Source organism: Lipotes vexillifer, unplaced genomic scaffold (assembly GCF_000442215.2).
Source record: "Lipotes vexillifer unplaced genomic scaffold, Lipotes_vexillifer_v1.1 scaffold1, whole genome shotgun sequence".
NCBI lineage: Eukaryota > Metazoa > Chordata > Mammalia > Artiodactyla > Lipotidae > Lipotes > Lipotes vexillifer.
Genome location: NW_006779068.1, coordinates 1,625,131 through 1,644,799, shown reverse-complemented (window position 1 = coordinate 1,644,799; position 19,669 = coordinate 1,625,131). Strand labels below are relative to the sequence as shown.

Sequence of the window (19,669 nt, the reverse complement as noted above, 5' to 3'; positions counted from 1 at the left end):
AATTAATTAATAATAATATTCATCTTAGATTGAAGGGTAAAAGATTCAAAATTAGCAGACACATGGCAAGACCAGAAAAGGGAAGGTAAGATAACATTGTCATGCTGAAAAGCTAAATCATTTTAATTTTATTTAAAAGTAAATCTTTAAACTAGAATCTAAAATATTTAAATTTTAGGGACTTCCCTGGTGGTCCAGTGGTTAGGACTCTGCGCTTCCACTACTGGGGGCACAGGTTCGATCCCTGGTCGGGGAACTAAGATCCCATGTGCCGCATGGCATGGCAAAAAAAAGAAAATATTTAAATTCTAAAACAAAGTGAAAAAGCAAAAACATTGTTTTAAACACAAGGAAAAAAAGTTTAAAACACTCCAAAAGACACAAAAACTTTTAAAAATAACATTCTCATTTACCAAGTAGCTCACTAGATCCTCCACTAAATAGCATTAACAACAGTTTACTAAACTGAATTAACTATAAGGTTCTCTTTCAAACAAGTTGACTCATGGTCCTCAAAAACAACAAAAATTACTTTTTTAACATGAGAAAAGACGCATACCACTTTTCTTCACAAGACTCCTGATTTTGCTACAGCCACTAATTTCTAATTAGCTCATATCTTTTGAAGATTGGACCAAAAATCAAGAATTTTTAAATAATTTATATTCCAATTCTAAAATTTACCATTTTCTTCTCCTGTTGTTTTTCGTTTATCTTCGGGTGAAACATGGACTAGCTGCAGAATGAGAGGTCTCCGGGTGACAATACCAGTGCCTCTGGGAAGCAGGTCCCTCCCCACTAGGCTTTCTAGCACTGAGCTCTTTCCACTGCTCTGAAAACGGAATACACAAGAGCAAAATGAGTTTCTTAACAGATTTTTTTGTAACTCAGTAAGACTATGCTATATAATTACTTTAAAAAAATTATTGCCAAGTCTTTTAAAATGAAAGTTTAAAATGAAATTTATTTTCTATTATATGATTTTTATTTCTTTAAAATAAAAAGTACAAAAAGAGAAAATATATACCCTAGTGCAAAATCAATTAGTTATGTGGTAACAATATCTATGATTATTTCATGGGATATATAAAAATTTATAACTCAAAACAAAAGAGAGAGACAATATGAAAGCCCCAATTCCCCATAATTTTCCTAACTTTTCTGATACTCTCAACCATATAATATTAGGTATTTTCAAAACCTATATAATATTGGTAACATAAAATTATGCCCAGAATATGTAGATATTTTACTTTAAATGGGATAGTAGTACTATGTGTATTTTTCTCTAACCCACTTTTATTTTTAATATAATAATCAGGGATATCATTCCATATCAATATATTTACTTCTGTGCTTAATAGTTAAATAGTATTCTGTATGTAAAACCAAACCCCAACTGATGGACATTTAAATGGTCCTTGCCACTATTAACAATGCTGCAATAAACACACTTTGTACATATAACCTTACTCACTTATCCTATTACCTCATTAGATTTACTTAGTTCATTAAATGAAACTGCTGTGATTAAAGAGCATACAGATTTTATGCATTCAGATACTACCAGACTGCACACTACAAGATGGGGGGCACCAAGTTATGCTTTATGTTCAATCTGCTGCATCCCCATCAGCATTGGGCATTACCAATTTTTTGAGTCTTTGCTACTTTTTTTTGATAGATAAACACTGACAGTTCATTTAAATTTGCATTTCTTTATTATTCAGCCTAGTATCACTTTGTTTAAGGGCCTTTTGTATTTCTCCTTCAGTGATTTGCTTGTTCAAATGCTGGTATATTATGTGCCTTATTAGTTTATAAAGATCTTTATCCATATACGTATTTATTTTTTGTTGTTTCGAATATTTTCCCCCAACTTTTTATTTTGAAAATTTCAAAGCCACAAGAGTTGCAAGAATATTAACAGTGAATACCCATATACTGTAACAAAAGTGCCATATACCTTTACTAATTATTAGTATTTTGACACATTTGCTTTATGTCTCTTCTTACACACATCTTTGCTTTTGCTGTTCCTTTTGAGAGTGGGTTAATATGTCATGACATTTCATCCCTAAATATAGTGGCATATCTCTAAGAATAAGGGCATTCTACTATATAACCACACTACAATGATCACACTGAGGAAATTTAACATAGACACAATACTAATAAACAGTATATAATCAAATAATATATAAACTTGTCTCTACTATGCATTTTTATATTATACATAAATGTTTACAAATTTGCTATTTTTTCAACTTTGTAATTCATATTTTTCTGTAACAGAATGTTTTCCTTACTGTATTTTTTCTTAGTCAAAACTAGTACATCTTCTAATTTCATACTTCTACAAAAGCAAACACCCTAAACCATTCTACTGTATCAGAAAGGGTCTACAAGAAACAGATGGCCCATTCAAGTTAGAATAATTTAAGGAAAGTTTATTTACAAGTGGACTATTTACAAAGTTTTGGAAGAGGGGGATCACAAGGGATAGTGCAATAACGTGGGCTGGTAATGACAGAGCAGCTCTTATCACTCACAAGCTCCAAAAGATGGATGAGAACTTTCAGAGAGCCAGCCAAAGGCACCTACACATAGGAAGTAAACCAGGGGAATAAATACCCAGACTTTAGTCTCCTCCTTTCTCTAAGTCCTACCAAGGCTCCCCATTTCCAAACCCAATAGGCAGAGGACATAGAGCCCCATTCCTGTTGTCCAGAAAGGTCCCCTATGATGGAGAAAAGTAATGTTGAGTGGATAAGGAGTGTCAAATTTAAGATTATGTGGCACATCCGGGTTTGCTAGGTTTTGGAGTCCAGGTTTGCCCCTCTCATAAGTAAAATGGGTGCTTCCCCCATTTCTTTTCTGTACTCTAAAATAATTTAAACAACATGGAAGGGGGACCTTCAAGATGGCAGAAGAGTAAGACATGGAGATCAGCTTCCTACTCACAGATACATCAAAAATACATCTACAGGGCTTCCCTGGTGGCACAGTAGTTGAGAGTCTGCCTGCCGATTCAGGGGACACAGGTTCCTTCCCCGGTCCGGGAAGATCCCACATGCCGCGGAGCAGCTGGGCCCATGAGCCATGGCCGCTGAGCCTGCGCGTCCGGAGCCTGTGCTCCACAACGAGAGAGGCCACAACAGTGAGAGGCCCACATAGCATAAAAAATTTAAAGAAACAATTTCATTTACAATAGCATCAGAAAAATAAAATTCTTAGGAATAAATTTCACAAAAGAAAAAAAAAAAAAAAAAAAAAAATACATCTACATGTGGAACAACTCCTATAGAACACCTACTGAACACTGGCAGAGGACCTCAGACTTCCCAAAAGGCAAGAAAATCTCCACGTACCTGTCCATGTGGCTGACAGGGTCTTGGTGCTCCAGCCTGGTGTCAGGCCTGAGCCTCCGAAGTGGGAGACCGAGTTCAGGACACTGGACCAACAGAGACCACCCAGCCCCGTGCAATATCAATCTGTGAGAGCTCTCCCAGAGATCTCTGTCTCAACGCAAAGACCCAGCTCCACCCAAAGGCCAGCAAGCTCCAATGCTGGACGCCCCATGACAAACAACTACCAAGACAAGAACACAACCCCACCCATTAGCACAGAGGCTGTCTAAAATCATACTAAGTTCACAGACACCCCAAAACACACCACCAGACACGGCCCTGCCCACCAGAAAGACAAGATCCATCCCCACCCACCAGAACACAGGCACCAGTCCCCTCCACCAGGAAGCCTAAACAAGCCACTAAACCAACCTCACCCAAAGAAGGCAGACACCAAAAACAACGGGAACTATGAACCTGCAGCCTGCAATAAGGAGACCACAAACACAGTAAGCTAAGCAAAGTGAGAAGACAAAGAAACACAGAACAGATGAAGGAGCAAGGTAAAAACCCAGCAGACCAAACAAATGAAGAGGAAATAGGCACTCTACCTAAAAAAGAATTCAGAGAATAATAGTAAAGATATCCAAAATCTTGGAAATAGTATGGAAAAAATAAAAGAAACTTTTAACAAGGACCTAGAAGAACTAAAGAGCAAACAAACAATGATGAACAACACAATAAATGGAATTGAAAATTCTCTAGAAGGAATCAATAGCAGAATAACTGAGGCAGAAGAACAGATAAGTGACCAGGAAAATAAAATAGTGGAAATAACTACTGCAGAGCAGAATAAAGAAAAAAGAATGAAAAGAATCGAGGACAGTCTCAGCGACCTCTGGGACAACATTAAATGCACCAACATTCAAATTATAGGGGTCCCAGAAGAAGAAGAGAAAAAGAAAGGGTCTGAGAAAATATTTGAAGAGATTTTAATTGAAAACTTCCCTAATATGGGAAAGGAAATAGTCAATCAAGTTTAGGAGGCACAGAGAGTCCCATACAGGATAAATCCCAGGAGAAACACACCAAGACACATATTAATCAAACTATCAAAAATTAGATACAAAGAAAAAATATTAAAAGCAGCAAGGGAAAAGCAAAAAATAACATACAAGGGAATCCCCATAAGGTTAACAGCTGATCTTTCAGCAGATACTCTGCAAACCAGAAGGGAGTGGCAGGACATATTTAAAGTGATAAAGGGAAAAACCTACAACCAAGATTACTCTACACGGCAAGGATCTCATTCAGATTCCACAGAGAAATTAAAAACCTTACAGACAAGCAAAATTTAAGAGAATTCAGCACCACCAAACCAGCTTTACAACAAATGCTAAAGGAACTTCTCTAGGCAAGAAACACAATAAAAGGAAAAGACCTACAATTACAAACCCAAAACAATTAAGAAAATGGTAATAGGAACATACATATCGATAATTACCTTTAATGTAAATGAATTAAGTGCTCCAACTGAAAGACATAGACTGGCTGAATAGATACAAAAACAGGACCTGTATATATGCTGTCTACAAGAGACCCACTTCAGACCTAGGGACATATACAGACTGAAAGTGAGGGGATGGAAAAAGATATTTCATGCAAATGGAAATCAGAAGAAAGCTGGAGTAGCAATTCTCATATCAGACAAAACGCACTTTAAAATAAAGACTATTACAAGACACAAAGAAGGACACTACATAATGATCAAGGGATCAATCCAAGAAGAAGATATAACAATTGTATATATTTATGCACCCAACATAGGAGCACCTCGATACATAAGGCAAATGCTAACAGCCACAAAACGGGAAATAGACAGTAACACAATCATAGTAGGGGACTTTAACACCCCCTTTCACCAATGGACAGATCATCCAAAATGAAAACAAATAAGGAAACACAAGCTTTAAATGACACATTAGACAAGATGAATTTAATTGATGCTTATAGGACATTCCATCCAAAAACAACAGAATACACTTTCTTCTCAAGTGCTCATGGAACATTCTCCAGACTAGATCATAATCTTGGGTCACAAATGAAGCCTTGGTAAATTTAAGAAAAATGAAATCGTATCAAGTGTCTTTTCCAACAACAACGCTATGAGACTAGATATCAATTACAGGAAAAAAACTTTAAAAAAAAACAAACACATGGAGGCTAAACAATACACTACTTAATAACCAAGAGAGCACTGAAGAAATAAAAGAGGAAATTCAAAAATACCTAGAAACAAATGAAAACGAAAACATGATGACCCAAAACCTATGGGATGCAGCAAAAGCAGTTTTAAGAGGGAAGTTTACAGCAATACAATCCTACCTCAAGAAACAAGAAAAATCTCAAATAAACCACCTAATCTTACACCTACAGCAATTAGAGAAAGAACAAAAAAAACCCAAAGTTAGCAGAAGGAAAGAAATCATAAAGATTAGATCAGAAATAAATGAAAAAGAGATGAAGGAAACAATAGCAAAGATCAATAAAACTAAAAGCTGGTTCTTTGAGAAGATAAACAAAATTGATCAACCATTAGCCAGACTCATCAAGAAAAAAAAGGAGAAGACTCAAATCAACAGAATTAGAAATGAAAATGGAGAAGCAACAACAGACACTACAGAAATACAAAGGATCATGAGAGATTACTACAAGCAACTATATGCCAATAAAATGGACAACCTGGAAGAAATGGACAAATTCTTAGAAAAGCACAACCTTCCAAGACTGAACCAGGAAGAAACAGAAAACATAAACAGACAAATCACAAGCACTGAAATTGAAACTGTGATCAAAAATCTTCCAAAAAACAAAAGCCCAGGACCTGAAGCCTTCACAGGTGAATTCTATCAAACATTTCAAGAAGAACTAACATCCTTCTCAAACTCCTCCATAATATAGCAGAGGGAGGAACACTCCCAAACTCATTCTATGAGGCCACCATCATCCTGATACCAAAACCAGACAAAGATGTCACAATAAAAGAACAGTACAGGCCAATATCACTGATGAACATGGAAGCAAACATCCTCAACAAAATACTAGCAAACAGAATCCAACAGCACATTTAAAGAATCACACACCATGATCAAGTGGGGTTTACCCCAGGAATGCAAGGATTCTTCAATATATGCAAATCAATCAATGCAATACACCATATTAACAAATTGATGGATAAAAACCATATAACCTCAATAGATGCAGAAAAAGCTTTCAAAAAAATTCAACACCCATTTATGATAAAAACTCTCCAGAAAGTAGTCATAGAGGGAAACTACCTCAACATAATAAAGGCCATATATGACAAACCCACAGTCAACATCATCCTCAATGGTGAAAAACTGAAACTATTTCCTATAAGATCAGGAACAAGACACAGTTGCCCACTCCCACCACTATTATTCAACATAGTTTTGGAAGTTTTAGCCACAGCAATCAGAGAAGAAAAAGAAATAAAAGGAATCCAAAACTGAGTTATTTGTAGTGAGGTGGATGGACTCAGAGTGAAGTCAGTCAGAAAGAGAAAAACAAGTACCATATGCTAACACATATATATGGAGTCTAGAAAAAAAAATGGTTCTGAAGAACCTAGGGTCAGGGCAGGAATTAAGACACAGACATAGAGAATGGACTTGAGGGCACAGGGAGGGGGAAGGGTAAGCTGGATCGAAGTGAGAGAGTGGCACTGACATAGCTAGTGGGAAGCAGCTGCATAGCACAGGGAGATCAGCTCCGTGCTTTGTGACCTCCTAGAGGGGTGGGATAGGGAGGGTGGGAGGGAGATGCAAGAGGGAGGAGATATGGGGTATATGTATATGTATAGCTGATTCACTTAGTTATAAAGCAGAAACTAACACACCATTGTAAAGCAATTATACTCCAATAAAGATGTTAAAAAATAAATAAAAATAAAAAAGAGACCTGTACCACAATGTTCATTACAACACTATTTACAATAGCCAGGACATGGAAGCAACTTAAGTGTCCATTGACAGATGAAGGGATAAAGAAGATGTGGCACATATATACAATGGAATATTACTCAGCCATAAAAGGAAACGAAATTGAGTTATTTGTAGTGAGGTGGATGGACCTAGAGTCTGTCATACAGAGTGAAGTAAGTCAGAAAGAGAAAAATACTGTATGCTAACACACATATATGGAATCTAAAAAAAAAAAAGGGTTCTGATGAACCTGGGGCAAGACAGGAGTAAAGATGCAGACATAGAGAATGGACTTGAGGACACAGGGAGGGGAAGGGGTAAGCTAGGTGCTTTGTGACCACCTAGAGGGGTGGGATAGGGAGAGTGGGAGAGAGACGCAAGAGGGCAGAGATATGGGGATATATGTATACATATAGCTGATTCACTGTTATACAGCAGAAACTAACACACCATTGTAAAAGCAATTATACTCCAATAAAGATGTTAAAAAAAACCGGAAATTTCCTGTTCTTTATGTGTTTGATTAAAAATCTATCCACAAAAGTCAAGTAATTCTCATGGATTTTCAAATTTATAAGCATAACTACTTATAATATTCTTAGAAATTGTTCACTTTTCTTATTTCTAGTATTTTATCTTTTTTCCCCCATTTAAAAAAAAGTTTTTTTTTAAATTGGGGTATAGTTGCTTTACAATGTTGTGCTAGCTCCTGCCACACAGCAAAGTGAACCAGCCATATGTATACACATGTCCCCTCCTTTTTGGATTTCCTTCCCATTTAGGTCACCACAGAGCAATGAGTAGAGTTCCCCATGCTATACAGCAGGTCCTCATTAGTTATTTTATACCTAGGCGTATATATATGTCAATCCCAATCTCCCAAGTCATCCCACCCACCCACCCCTTTTCCCCCTGGTGTCCACACGTTTGTTCTCTACATCTATGTCTCTATTTTGGCTTTGCAAATAGGTTCATCTTCACCATTTTTATAGATTCCACATATATGCATTAATATATGATATTTGTTTTTCTCTTTCTGGCTTACTTCAATCTATATGACAGTCTCTAGGTCCTCTAATGTTTTATTTTTATGTTCTTTTTTCTGACCAGATTTCCCAACTGACTATTATATTGATTTTATTGGTCAAATCTGTATTTTATTGATTTCATTTTGTAATTATTTATTTTTAATACTGTTAATTTCTTCTTGATGGATTTGTTTTCTGGGGAAGAGGGTTATTTGGCCCATCCACCCTACACACACACATACATCTCTCTGTATGAGTCATCTCTATCTTCATTCTTCTATACTGAGAATCTTGGTTCTCAAGGACACAGTTTGTGGCCAAATTAAAAGAAAACACTCATTTGCTTTTTATTTCACATTACACACAGTCTCCAAATCATAATACCAATACTACCATCACCAATATGATTACTGAAAATAGTTTTTTAAATATTTTGCACATGATTCCTCTATTCCCCTTCTCATCTGTTTACAGACCATACTTCCTCCTTTTTTTAACCCCACTAAATAAGTCTTGGTTCTACAAGTATACGTATAGTACTGTCAGTCCTTATATTAATGTCTCTCTAGTCATTTTGATTCTCTTCCTGAAGATTCCTCAGGAAGAGCCAATGGGAACAATATTCTTCAGTTCTAGCACACTGATAACAGTTTGTGACTTTTATACTTGAAAAACAGTTTGGTTATATGTAAAATATTGGGCTCATGCTTTCTTGAGTATCTTAAATATGGAATTCCATAATAAATTGTATCTTTTCTCATAAATTCTCTCATAATCAGAATAGATCTTCTCTCATAAATTTTTACTGTTGAAAAATATAATAATCTGCTTTTCCTTCCCTGATTTTGCTTAGAAGTCTGAAGAATTTTTATTTTTCCTTTAAAGTTCAATAATTTTACTAGACTGTGTCTTAGTGTTGGTCTTGCTGTGTAAATGTTCTCAGGCATGTGCTGAGCTCTTTCAAAATGGAGTTCCAAGTCTGTTTTTAATTCAGTTAAATTGTAAGTTTTAGTATCTGTTCTGCTCCCTTGCCATCATTTTTTTCTTCTTTGGGGATTCCTATTATACATATGTTGGATCTTCCTTGCCTGTTTTCAATATGTCAATTTCTACCACATTCTTTTTGCAGCTCCTTTTTATCCCATCTTTAAAAATGTCTTCCTCCTTTTCAACATCTTTCTCTTTCAAAGGTATTATCTGTTATGTTTATATGCCCTGGTGTTTTCCTTCTAATTTGTCATTTCTAAAATTTTCTTTCAATTCTAATATTTCACAAAGTTCTACCACCTAGCATTTAAAAAATTTTTTTCTTATGCAAACTTTTTTTTTGAAATGCCTTATTCTGATTATAATGTCTTTTGTCTTGCCTTTTGTCTTAATATCTAATGGTTTTCATCTGTTTTGTGGACGTCTTTCTGGTGTGCTTTCATTGTCTATAGGAATGCTATTTAGAGTCCCATTTTTCTTCGGATACTTTGTAAACTTTTGACAACAATCATTTCATATTGTTGATATTTAAATGAAGTTCATTTTCCTGAAGTTTCAGAAGGAGTTTTGGCCTAGAATAGCTATTCTAACTTCACTCTAAAACTCCCTCTTGTTTTTGTACAGTTTTTGGAAATAAAGTTCTTTGTTTTCTGATATATCTTGATTCTGTTCCTCTCCACCACTTTTATCTGGACCTTGTCTTTTCTTTGTATTCTTCAGGGGATGTTTAATTGTAATGTCAGTTCCTTCTCATGTGCAGATTGGTCCTGGAAGGCAGCTTTGGTTGGTTTTAGAAGTTTCAAGGTCCTCCAGTCCCTTAAGGGTTTACAAAAGACCTGTTTCACTCACCCATTATCAGTGTGTGCAAAACCCCTCCCAGTTTCAGCTGGTATTCATAAACTGGCCCTCCAGGCTTTCCAGTGATTGCCTTTTGGCTATTTTTCAATTCTCACATTCATTTGAAGTTCTACTGCTTCCTTCTTCTTCCTTCATAGACAATAATACACAGGTCTCGGAGCTGTTAGTGGTCTATCCCCAAACTACTGGTGTTTGAGCGTTTGTAGACAGAAACATGCTCAACTAATTTTCTTCTAAATGTTGTTCATGGATTTTGGGTTTTCCTATTTTATTTGTTCTGTTTTTATGGGAAAGTCATACAGGGATTAGGAAACTATTCTACCACTGCTGTCATCTTCCCAGAATCCCCAATAAAGAAATTTAACCCACTTTGAAATACTTAGACTAATGTTTAGTTTTATGTAAGTTTTTTAATATTATTCAGTCATAAAAAGGAATAAAGTACTGATACATGCTATAATATGGATGAACCACAGAAACATTATACTATGTGAAAGAAGTCAGTCACAAAAGACCACATATTATTTGATCCTGTTTACATGAAATGTCCAGAAGAAGTAAGAAAGTAGATTAAGTGGCTGCCTAACATTGGGGGCAGAGGAGAGTAGGGAGTGACTGCTAATGGATACAAGCTTTCCTTTTGGGATGATACAATATATAATTAGATTATGGCGATGGTTGCACAACTCTATAGACATGCTAAAAACCAGTTAACTATACACTTCACAAATTCTAGAACAATTATAAACAAATGTTAAAAATCATGACTTTATACATTAGAGAACATAAGAATATTTTCATGACTTTGAGATAGAAAGTACAAACTAGAGAAGAAAAGATTGTTAATTCAACTACTGCAAAATTAAAATTTATTTTACTCATACAAAATAATTGGGGGAAAATATTTCTTTTAAAAAAAATTTTTTTTACTTATTTTTTGGCTGCGTTGGGTCTTCCTTGCTGTGCACAGGCTTTCTCTCTAGTTGCAGTGAGCAGGGGCTACTCTTTGTTGTGGTGCACGGGCTTCTCATTGCAGTGGCTTCTCTTGTTGCAGAGCACAGGCTCTAGAGTGTGCAGGCTTCAGTAGATGTGGCACATGGGCTCAGTAGTTGTGGCTCGTGGGCTCTAGAGCGCAGGCTCAGTAGTTGTGGTGCACGGGCTTAGTTGCTCCGCGGCATGTGGGATCTTCCCAGACCAGCATTCGAACCTGTGTCGCCTGCATTGGCAGGTGGATTCCCAACAACTGCACCATCAGGGAAGCCCCAATAATTGGGGGAAAATATTTCTGACTCATGTAACTGACAAAGAATTAGCAACCAAAATGTAAAAGTGACGCCTACAAATCATTAAGAAAAAGATGAATACTATAATAGAAAATCATGTGCAGAGATATGAACAGAAACTCACAACAGAACCACAAAGAGCCAAGAAATAAGTTGCTCCAACTTATTACTAATCGGGGAACTGCAATAAAAATGACAATGAAATACCATAAATTTAAAATGTGACAATACAAAGTATAGGTATAAACAAATAAACAAACTCCACTCTGTACATGGGAATGTAAATGGTTACAAACATTCTGAGGAGCAAGTAGGAATATCAAGTAAAAATGAAAATACATATACCCTACAGTCTAGTAATTCCACTACTTGATACTTTAGAGAAATTCTCAAACGTGTACAATGAAGCATTCATAGGAATGTTTCTAGCACTGTTGTTTACTAAAACTGCTATAGCAAACAAGGGCAAACACTCAAATGTTCAAGGAGAGGAGAAATTTTGATATATTCATATACTAGATTACAGCAGTATAAGTGAGCAAACTAGGAATATATATGTATATGTATGGGTAAACCTCACATGTATGATTGTGTAAAAATAACACTGAAGAGGAATATATACTATTTGACATCACTTACTTCAGGTAAGTGTAAAACATGTAAAACAATATATTTTACTTACATTATCTACATATGTACTATATGTAAAATGAAATGCATAGGCGTGATAAACACTAAATTCAGGAAATTGGTTATGTCTCTGTGGGAAGAAGGAAAATTCACCTAGATAGTTAATATTTATTTTCTTAAACTGGGAAGTAGATACAATGGTGTCCTAATATTATCCTTTGTACATTTTCGATGTTTTCAATATTTCAAAATAATTTTTAATGCCTCAAATGTGGTACGGGATTTCATATTGATGAGGTAATTAAAGAAGCTCCATTTCCACCACCCTCCCATACCCTAATCAGACACCTGGTATAGCCACACACAGCTTGGATATAGGTTACAGACTAGTCCCTTTGTCCACCCTGGCCTTCTGTACAAGTGATCTATACTAGCTTAGGTGTCCAACTCTGCTAGAAAGTTCCAAGTACTATATTCAAGCTACAACAGAGATCTGGAAGCAATTCAGGTAATATTTCAATTTTATTTCACAATATCTTGGATAGGAAATGAAGGAATTCTTTTAAAAAATTTTTTCTGTTCTCTCTTGTTCAGTATGTTTCACTGCATTTAAATAATGGTTATAGTATAGATGAATACAGAATTTTATAATCACAATGAATCCCCCTAAGAACTCTAAATTTTAAATATTTCTCCGTGGCATCTAACATTTACTGTTGCAGATTGAAAGTCTGATGCCAGTCTGATTCTATTTCCCTTTTAGGAAATCTTTTTTTCCTCCTTCCTTCTATTTTGACACTTGGAGAATTCTGAGGTTTTGTAAAAGTTTGGATTTCAGAAATTTACCTAGGGTATGTCAATCCTTTCAATATTTGTGCCCAGCAATTGAAATCTGAAGATGTGGGGGACTTTGGCTCACTGTTTGATTATTCTTTGTCCAGCCAAGAGTTCTTTCTCAATCAACTATGAAAAGGATTTTGGCTCTCTTAGCTCTCACCATCAAGTCTCTCATCTCTAATAAATTTCATAACATACAGTTTTGATTTGTCTTTTAATAGAATTCCTCAAGTTGTTTTTCCATTTCATAAATTAGGTTTTCAACAATGTCAGTGTGACTGTTGTTCCCCATCACCCCCACCCACTATGCCGTTTTGTTCTTTCTTCTTAAATATGTCACAAAAAATACTTTTTAAATTTCTCTCCTAAATCCTGTATTAACCTCATTTTGTTACTGTGATTATCTACCTTAGTCTCCTTTATGGCTACTAATTTTCAGTTAGTTGTACGTTTTTATGTATCTACATATAGGTTTTTTTGAAGACGGGTTATTGTGGACTGAACTGCATCTCTCCAAAACTCGTATGTTGAAGCTCTAACCCCCTTAGAAGGTGTACCTCATACCCCAATATGTGACCATATTTGGAGACAATCTTCAAATAGGTGATTAAGTTAAAACAAGGTGATTAATCCAATCTGACTGGTGTCCTTACTAAAAAAGAAAATTTGGGGACAACAGAGAGACATTAGGGATGTAACACACAGATGAAAGAGCATGTGAGGACACAAAGAGAAGGCAGCCATCTGCAAGCCAAGGAGAGAGGCCTCAAAAGAAACCAAACCTGCCTACATCTTGATATTGGACTTCTAGTCTCCAGAACTGTAAGAAAATAAATTTCTGTTGCTTCTGTGCACATGTTGTTTATGTGCCACCCGGTCTTGTGTGGTATTTTGTTATGGCAGCTCTAGCAAACTAACAAACAGGGGTTACAAACTCGACTGCCCCCACAAACAAAGCAGATAACCTGAATGGGTAAATCAACTCAGGCTTCAGTCAAAATGACATCAGATTGTATTCTTCTGACATTCTGTTTGCATATTAAAAATATAAGATCTCACATCTCACAAAATAAAAGACTGTCTCTCACGAATAGTAAAAGTATAAGAATATTTCCCAGGTAGTCTTTAACTTTCCCCTTTTTATAGAAACATGGAAACATATTAACATTTCATTGCCGTCTTCAAACTATAAAAAAGAGCAACACATATATTATGATAAGGAAGGAAGGCTAACTAAATACAGCCTGACCCATCTAAAGCAGGCATTTTTCAAATCCATTGTAAATGTGGGTGTAGTGTTATCAGATTTTCTGATTTTTTTAAGGAAAAACCAGAAACCTAGCCCTTTCCATTAAATCCACCAATTTTTAAACATTGGCAACTCTTGCTTTTTTTTTTTTTTAAAACATATTGTGTGTATCAGTTCCAGTTCAAGATGGCAACATAGGAGGATCCTGAACTCACCTCCTACCATGGACACACAGAATTTACAGCTAGAAATGGAACAATTCCCTCTGAAAGAAACTAAAAAATTAGCTGAGCAACTCCTACATATCAGGCAAATGACAAAAACCCATATCAACACAGGCTGGAGAGGCTAAGACACAATCTCACCATAAACCTCACCCCACATGTAGTGACCCACAATTACAAGGGAACTCACAACACCTGCAAGACTTGGAGAGGTGGCTGTTTATTCTAATGCATACAAACCAACACAAGAGTCAAGGAAAATAAAGAAACAGAGGAATATATTCCAAACAAAAGAACAAGGTAAAACTTCAGGAAAAAACCTTAATGAAATGGAGATAATATATCTTATAAAGTTCAAATTAACAGTCATAAAAATGCTAAACAAGCTCAAAAAAATCAGTGAACAAAGAGAGACTTTCAACAGAAAGAAAATACAAGAAAGTACCAAACAGAGGTTCAACAGCAGACTACATGAAGCAAAGGATCAGTGAACTTGAAGAGAGGGCACTGGAACTCATCTAATCAGCAGTAAAAAGACAGTTTAAGGGACTTATAGGACAACATCAAGTGGGCCAACATTCACATGATAGGAGTTTCAGAAGAAGAAAAAGAGAAAGGGGCAGAAAACTTACTTGAAGAAATAACGGCTGGAAATGTCCCTAACCCAGGGAAAATAACATTCAGATCCAGGAAGTTCAGAGAGTTCCAAAAAAGATGAACCCAAAGAGACCCACACCATTTATAATTAAAATGTCAAAAGTTAAAGACAAGGAGAGAACTTTAAAAGCAACAGCAGAAAAACAACTTGTTATGTATAAGGAAAATCCCCCCTAAAATCATCAGCAGATTTTTGGATAGAAACACTGCAGTCCAGAAGGGAATGAGTGGCATGACATATTCAAAGTGCTGAAAGAAAAAAAACTGCCAACCAAGAAATCTCTACCCAGAAAAGCTGTCCTTCACTATGGAAGGAGACATAAGAGTTTTCCAGACAAGCAAAAGCTGAAGGAGTTCATCACCACTAGACTGGCCTTACAGGAAATGTTAAAGGGATTCCTTTAAACTGAAACGAAAGAGAGCTAATTAGTAACAGGGAAACATTAAACTATAAATTTCACTAGTAAAGATAAATATGTAGGGCTTCCCTGGTGGCGCAGTGGTTGAGAATCTGCCTGCCAATGCAGGGGACACGGGTTTGAGCCCTGGTCTGGGAAGATCCCACATGCCGTGGAGCAACTGGGCCCGTGAGCCACAATTACTGAGCCTGCACGTCTGGAGCCTGTGCTCCTCAACAAGAGAGGCCGCGATAGTGAGAGGCCCACACACCGCAATGAAGAGTGGCCCCCGCATAGAAACGAAGACTCAACAAAGCCAAAAGTAAATAAATAAATAAATACATAAATAAATAAGATAAATATGTAGTAAAATTCAGAATAATCTAACATAAAGATGGTAGGTTAATCACTTATAAATCTAGTATGAAGAGTAAAAGACAAAAGTAGCCAAAATAATTATAACTGCAGTACTTGTTTAGATACATAAGATTAGAAAGATGTAAGTTATAACATCAAAAACATAAAATGTACAAGGTAGGGGAGTAAAATGTAGAGCTTTAGAATGCACTGTACTGATGTTATCAACTTAAAATAGACTGTTATAAATAAAGGCTGGTTTAAGTAAGCCTCATGGTAACCACGAACCAAAAATCTATAGTAGAAATGTAAAAGATAAAGAAAAGGAATCTAAAAATACCACTACAGAAAATCAGCAAATCATAAAGAAAAAGAATGTGAAGAAAAAAACAAAGGAATTACAAAACAGCCAGAAAAAAATTAACAAAGTGGCAATAAGCATTTACATACCTATCAAAAATTACTTCAACTGTAAATGGGCTAAATTCTCCAAATAAAAGATACAGAGTACCCTGAAAGGATTAAAAAAAAAAAAATACAAGAGCCATCTCTAAACAGCCTACAAGAGACTCACTTCAGATGTAAGGAAACACACACACTGAAAGTGAAAGGATGGAAAAAGATATTCCCATTCAAATGGAAACCAAAGAAAGCTGGGGTGGCCATACTTACATCAGACAAAATAGACTTTAAAACAAAGACTCCATTAAGAGAAAAAAAGGAATTATATAATGATAAAGGGGTCAATCTAACAAGAGGATATAACATTTGCAAATATTTGTGCATGCAATATAGGAGCACAAAATATATAAAGCAAATATTAATAGGCATGTAAGGAGAAGTACACAGCAATACAATAAGAGTAGGGGATCTTCATAGATCATACAGATAGAAAATCAATCAACATTGGCCTTAAATGACATGTTAGACCAGATGGACTATACATATACAGAACATTCCACCCAAAAGCAGGAGACTACTCATTCTTCTCAAGCACAAATGGAACATTCTTCAGGATACATCACATGTTAGGCCACAGGACAAGGCTTAATAAATTTAAGAAGACTGAAATCATATAAAGCACCTTTTCCAACCATCATGGTATGAAATTAGAAATCAATCATAAGAAGAAAACTGGAAAATTCACGGGACTAAACAATATGCTACTGAACAACCAATGGATGAAAGAAGAAGTCAAAACAGAAATCAAAAAATATCCTGAGACAAATGAAAATAGAAAAACCACATACCAGAACTTATAGAATGCAGCAAAAGTAGTTTCTAGAGGGAAGTTCACAGCAATAAATGTCTACATGTAGAAACAAGAAAGATCTCAAATAAAGAAACTAACTTTAGGTCTTCACTGGTGGCGCAGTGGTTGGGAGTCCACCTGCCGATGCAGGGGACACAGGTTCGTGCCCTGGTCCGGGAGGATACCGCGTGCCGCGGAGCGGCTGGGCCCGTGAGTCATGGCCGCTGAGCCTGCGTGTCGAAGCCTGTGCTCTGCAGCGGGAGAGGCCACAGCAGTGAGAGGCCCGCATACCGCAAAAATAAATAAATAAATAAACTAACTTTACACCTCCAGGAACTATTAAAAAACAAACAAAGCAAGCCCAAAGTTAGTAGTAAAGGAAGGATATATCAAAGATCAGATCAGATAATAGTAAGATAGAGACTTAAAAAAAACCAAACAATTAGAAAAGATCATTGAAACTAACAGCTGGTTCTTTTTTTTTTTTTTTTCCCGGTACGTGGGCGTCTCACTGTTGTGGCCTCTCCCATTGTGGAGCACAGGCTCTGGACGCGCAGGCTCAGCGGCCATGGCTCACGGGCCCAGCCACTCTGCGGCACGTGGGATCCTCCCAGACCAGGGCACAAACTCGTGTCTCCTGCATCAGCAGGCAGACTCTCAACCACTGCGCCACCAGGGAAGCCCAACAGCTGGTTCTTTAATATGATAAAATGGACATACATTTAGCTAGACTCACCAAGGAAAACAGAGGACTCAAATAAATAAAATGAGAAATGAAAGAGAGGTCACGACGGATACCACAAAAATACAAAAGATCAGGAGAAACTAGCATGAAAAGTTATATACCAAAAAGTTGGACAAAATAGACAAATTCCTATCATACAACCTACCAAGGCTGATTCATGAAGAAAAAGAAAATCTAAACATACCAATTACTAGCAAGGAGACTGAATCAGTAATTAAAACCACCCAACAAACAAAAGTCTAGGAGCAGACAACTTCACCAGTGAATCCAAACACTCAAAGAAGAATTAACACCACTCCTTCCCAAACTCTTCCAAAAAAGAAGAGGAGGGAACAATTCCAAACTCATTTTACAAGGCCAGCATTACCCTGATACCAAAACCAGACAAGGACACTACAAGAAAAGAAAATTACAGGCCGATATCCCTCACGAACATAGATGCAAAAATCCTCAACAAAATTATAGCAAACTGAATTCAACAATACATTAAAAGGATCACACACCATGATCGAGTGGGATTTATTCCAGGGATGCAAGGATAACTCAACATCTGCAAATGAATGTTATACACCACATTAACAAAATGAAGGGGACTTCCCTGGCAGCGCAGTGGTTAAGAATCCACCTGCCAATGCAGGGGACACAGGTTCGATCCCTTGTCCGGGAAGATACCACATGCCGCGGAGCAACTAAGCCTGTGCACCACAACTACTGAGCCTGTGCTCTAGAGCCCGTGAGCCACAACTACTATGCCCACATGCCACAACAACTGAAGCCTGTGTGCCTAGAGACTGTGCTCGACAACAAGAAAAGCCACTGCAATGAGAAGCCCACGTACCTCAATGAAGAGTAGCCCCCGCTCGCCTCAACTAGAGAAAGCCCACATGCAGCAGTGAAGACCCAACACAGCCAAAAAAAACAAACAAACAAAATGAAGGATAAAAATCAGATGATTGGGCTTCCCTGGTGGCGCAGTGGTTGAGAGTCCGCCTGCCAAATCAGGGGACACGGGTTCGTTCCCCGGTCCGGGAAGATCCCACATGCTGTGGAGCGGCTGGGCCTGTGAGCCATGGCCACTGAGCCTCCGCATCCGGAGCCTGTGCTTCGCGACAGGAGAGGCCACAACAGTGAGAGGCCCGCGTACCGCAAAAAAAAAAAAAAAAAAAAAATCAGATGATTATCTTAATAGATGCAGGAAATTCATTTGACAAAATTCAACATCCATTCATGATTAAAAAAAAAACACTCTCAACAAAGTGAGTAAAAGAGGGAACATACCTCAACATGATAAAGGCCACATATGACAAGCCCACAACTACTCAATGGTGAAAAGCTGAAAGCTTTTCCTCTAAGATTAGAAAAAAGACAAGGGTGCCCACTCCTGCCACTTCTATTCAACATAATATTGGAAGTTCTAGCCAGAGCATTAGGTAAGAAAAAGAAAAGGCATCTAAGTCAGAAAGGAAAAGCAAAACTTACTTTTGCTGATGACATGATATTATGTGTAGAAAACCTTAAAGACTCCACAAAAAAAATGTTAGAACTAATCAACTAATTCAGTAAAGTTGTAGGATAGAAAATCAATATGCAAAAGTAGGTTGTGCTTCTATACCATAATAACAAACTATCAGAAAGAGAAATTAAGAAAATGATCCCATTTAGATTGCATCAAAAGAATAAAATACCTAAGAATAAACTTAACCAAGAAGGTTAACCAAGACCTGTACACTGACAACTATAGAATACTAATGAAAGAAACTGAAGACACAAATAAATGGAAAGATATTCTGTGCTCATGGATTGAAAGAAT

General features: G+C 36.7%; 1 protein-coding gene across 8 annotated transcripts in view; it reads right to left on the bottom strand.

Moving 5' to 3' along the window:
* The window catches only part of DNM1L (dynamin 1 like), a 61,940-nt gene that overhangs the window by 31,288 nt on the left and 10,983 nt on the right, over positions 1–19,669 (bottom strand). For all 8 annotated transcript variants that reach the window (XM_007452192.1, XM_007452188.1, XM_007452189.1 and 5 more), the window contains exon 2: positions 685–832. In XM_007452192.1, coding sequence (XP_007452254.1) covers positions 685–832 — 148 coding nt within the window. The remainder of the gene's footprint in view (positions 1–684; positions 833–19,669) is intronic.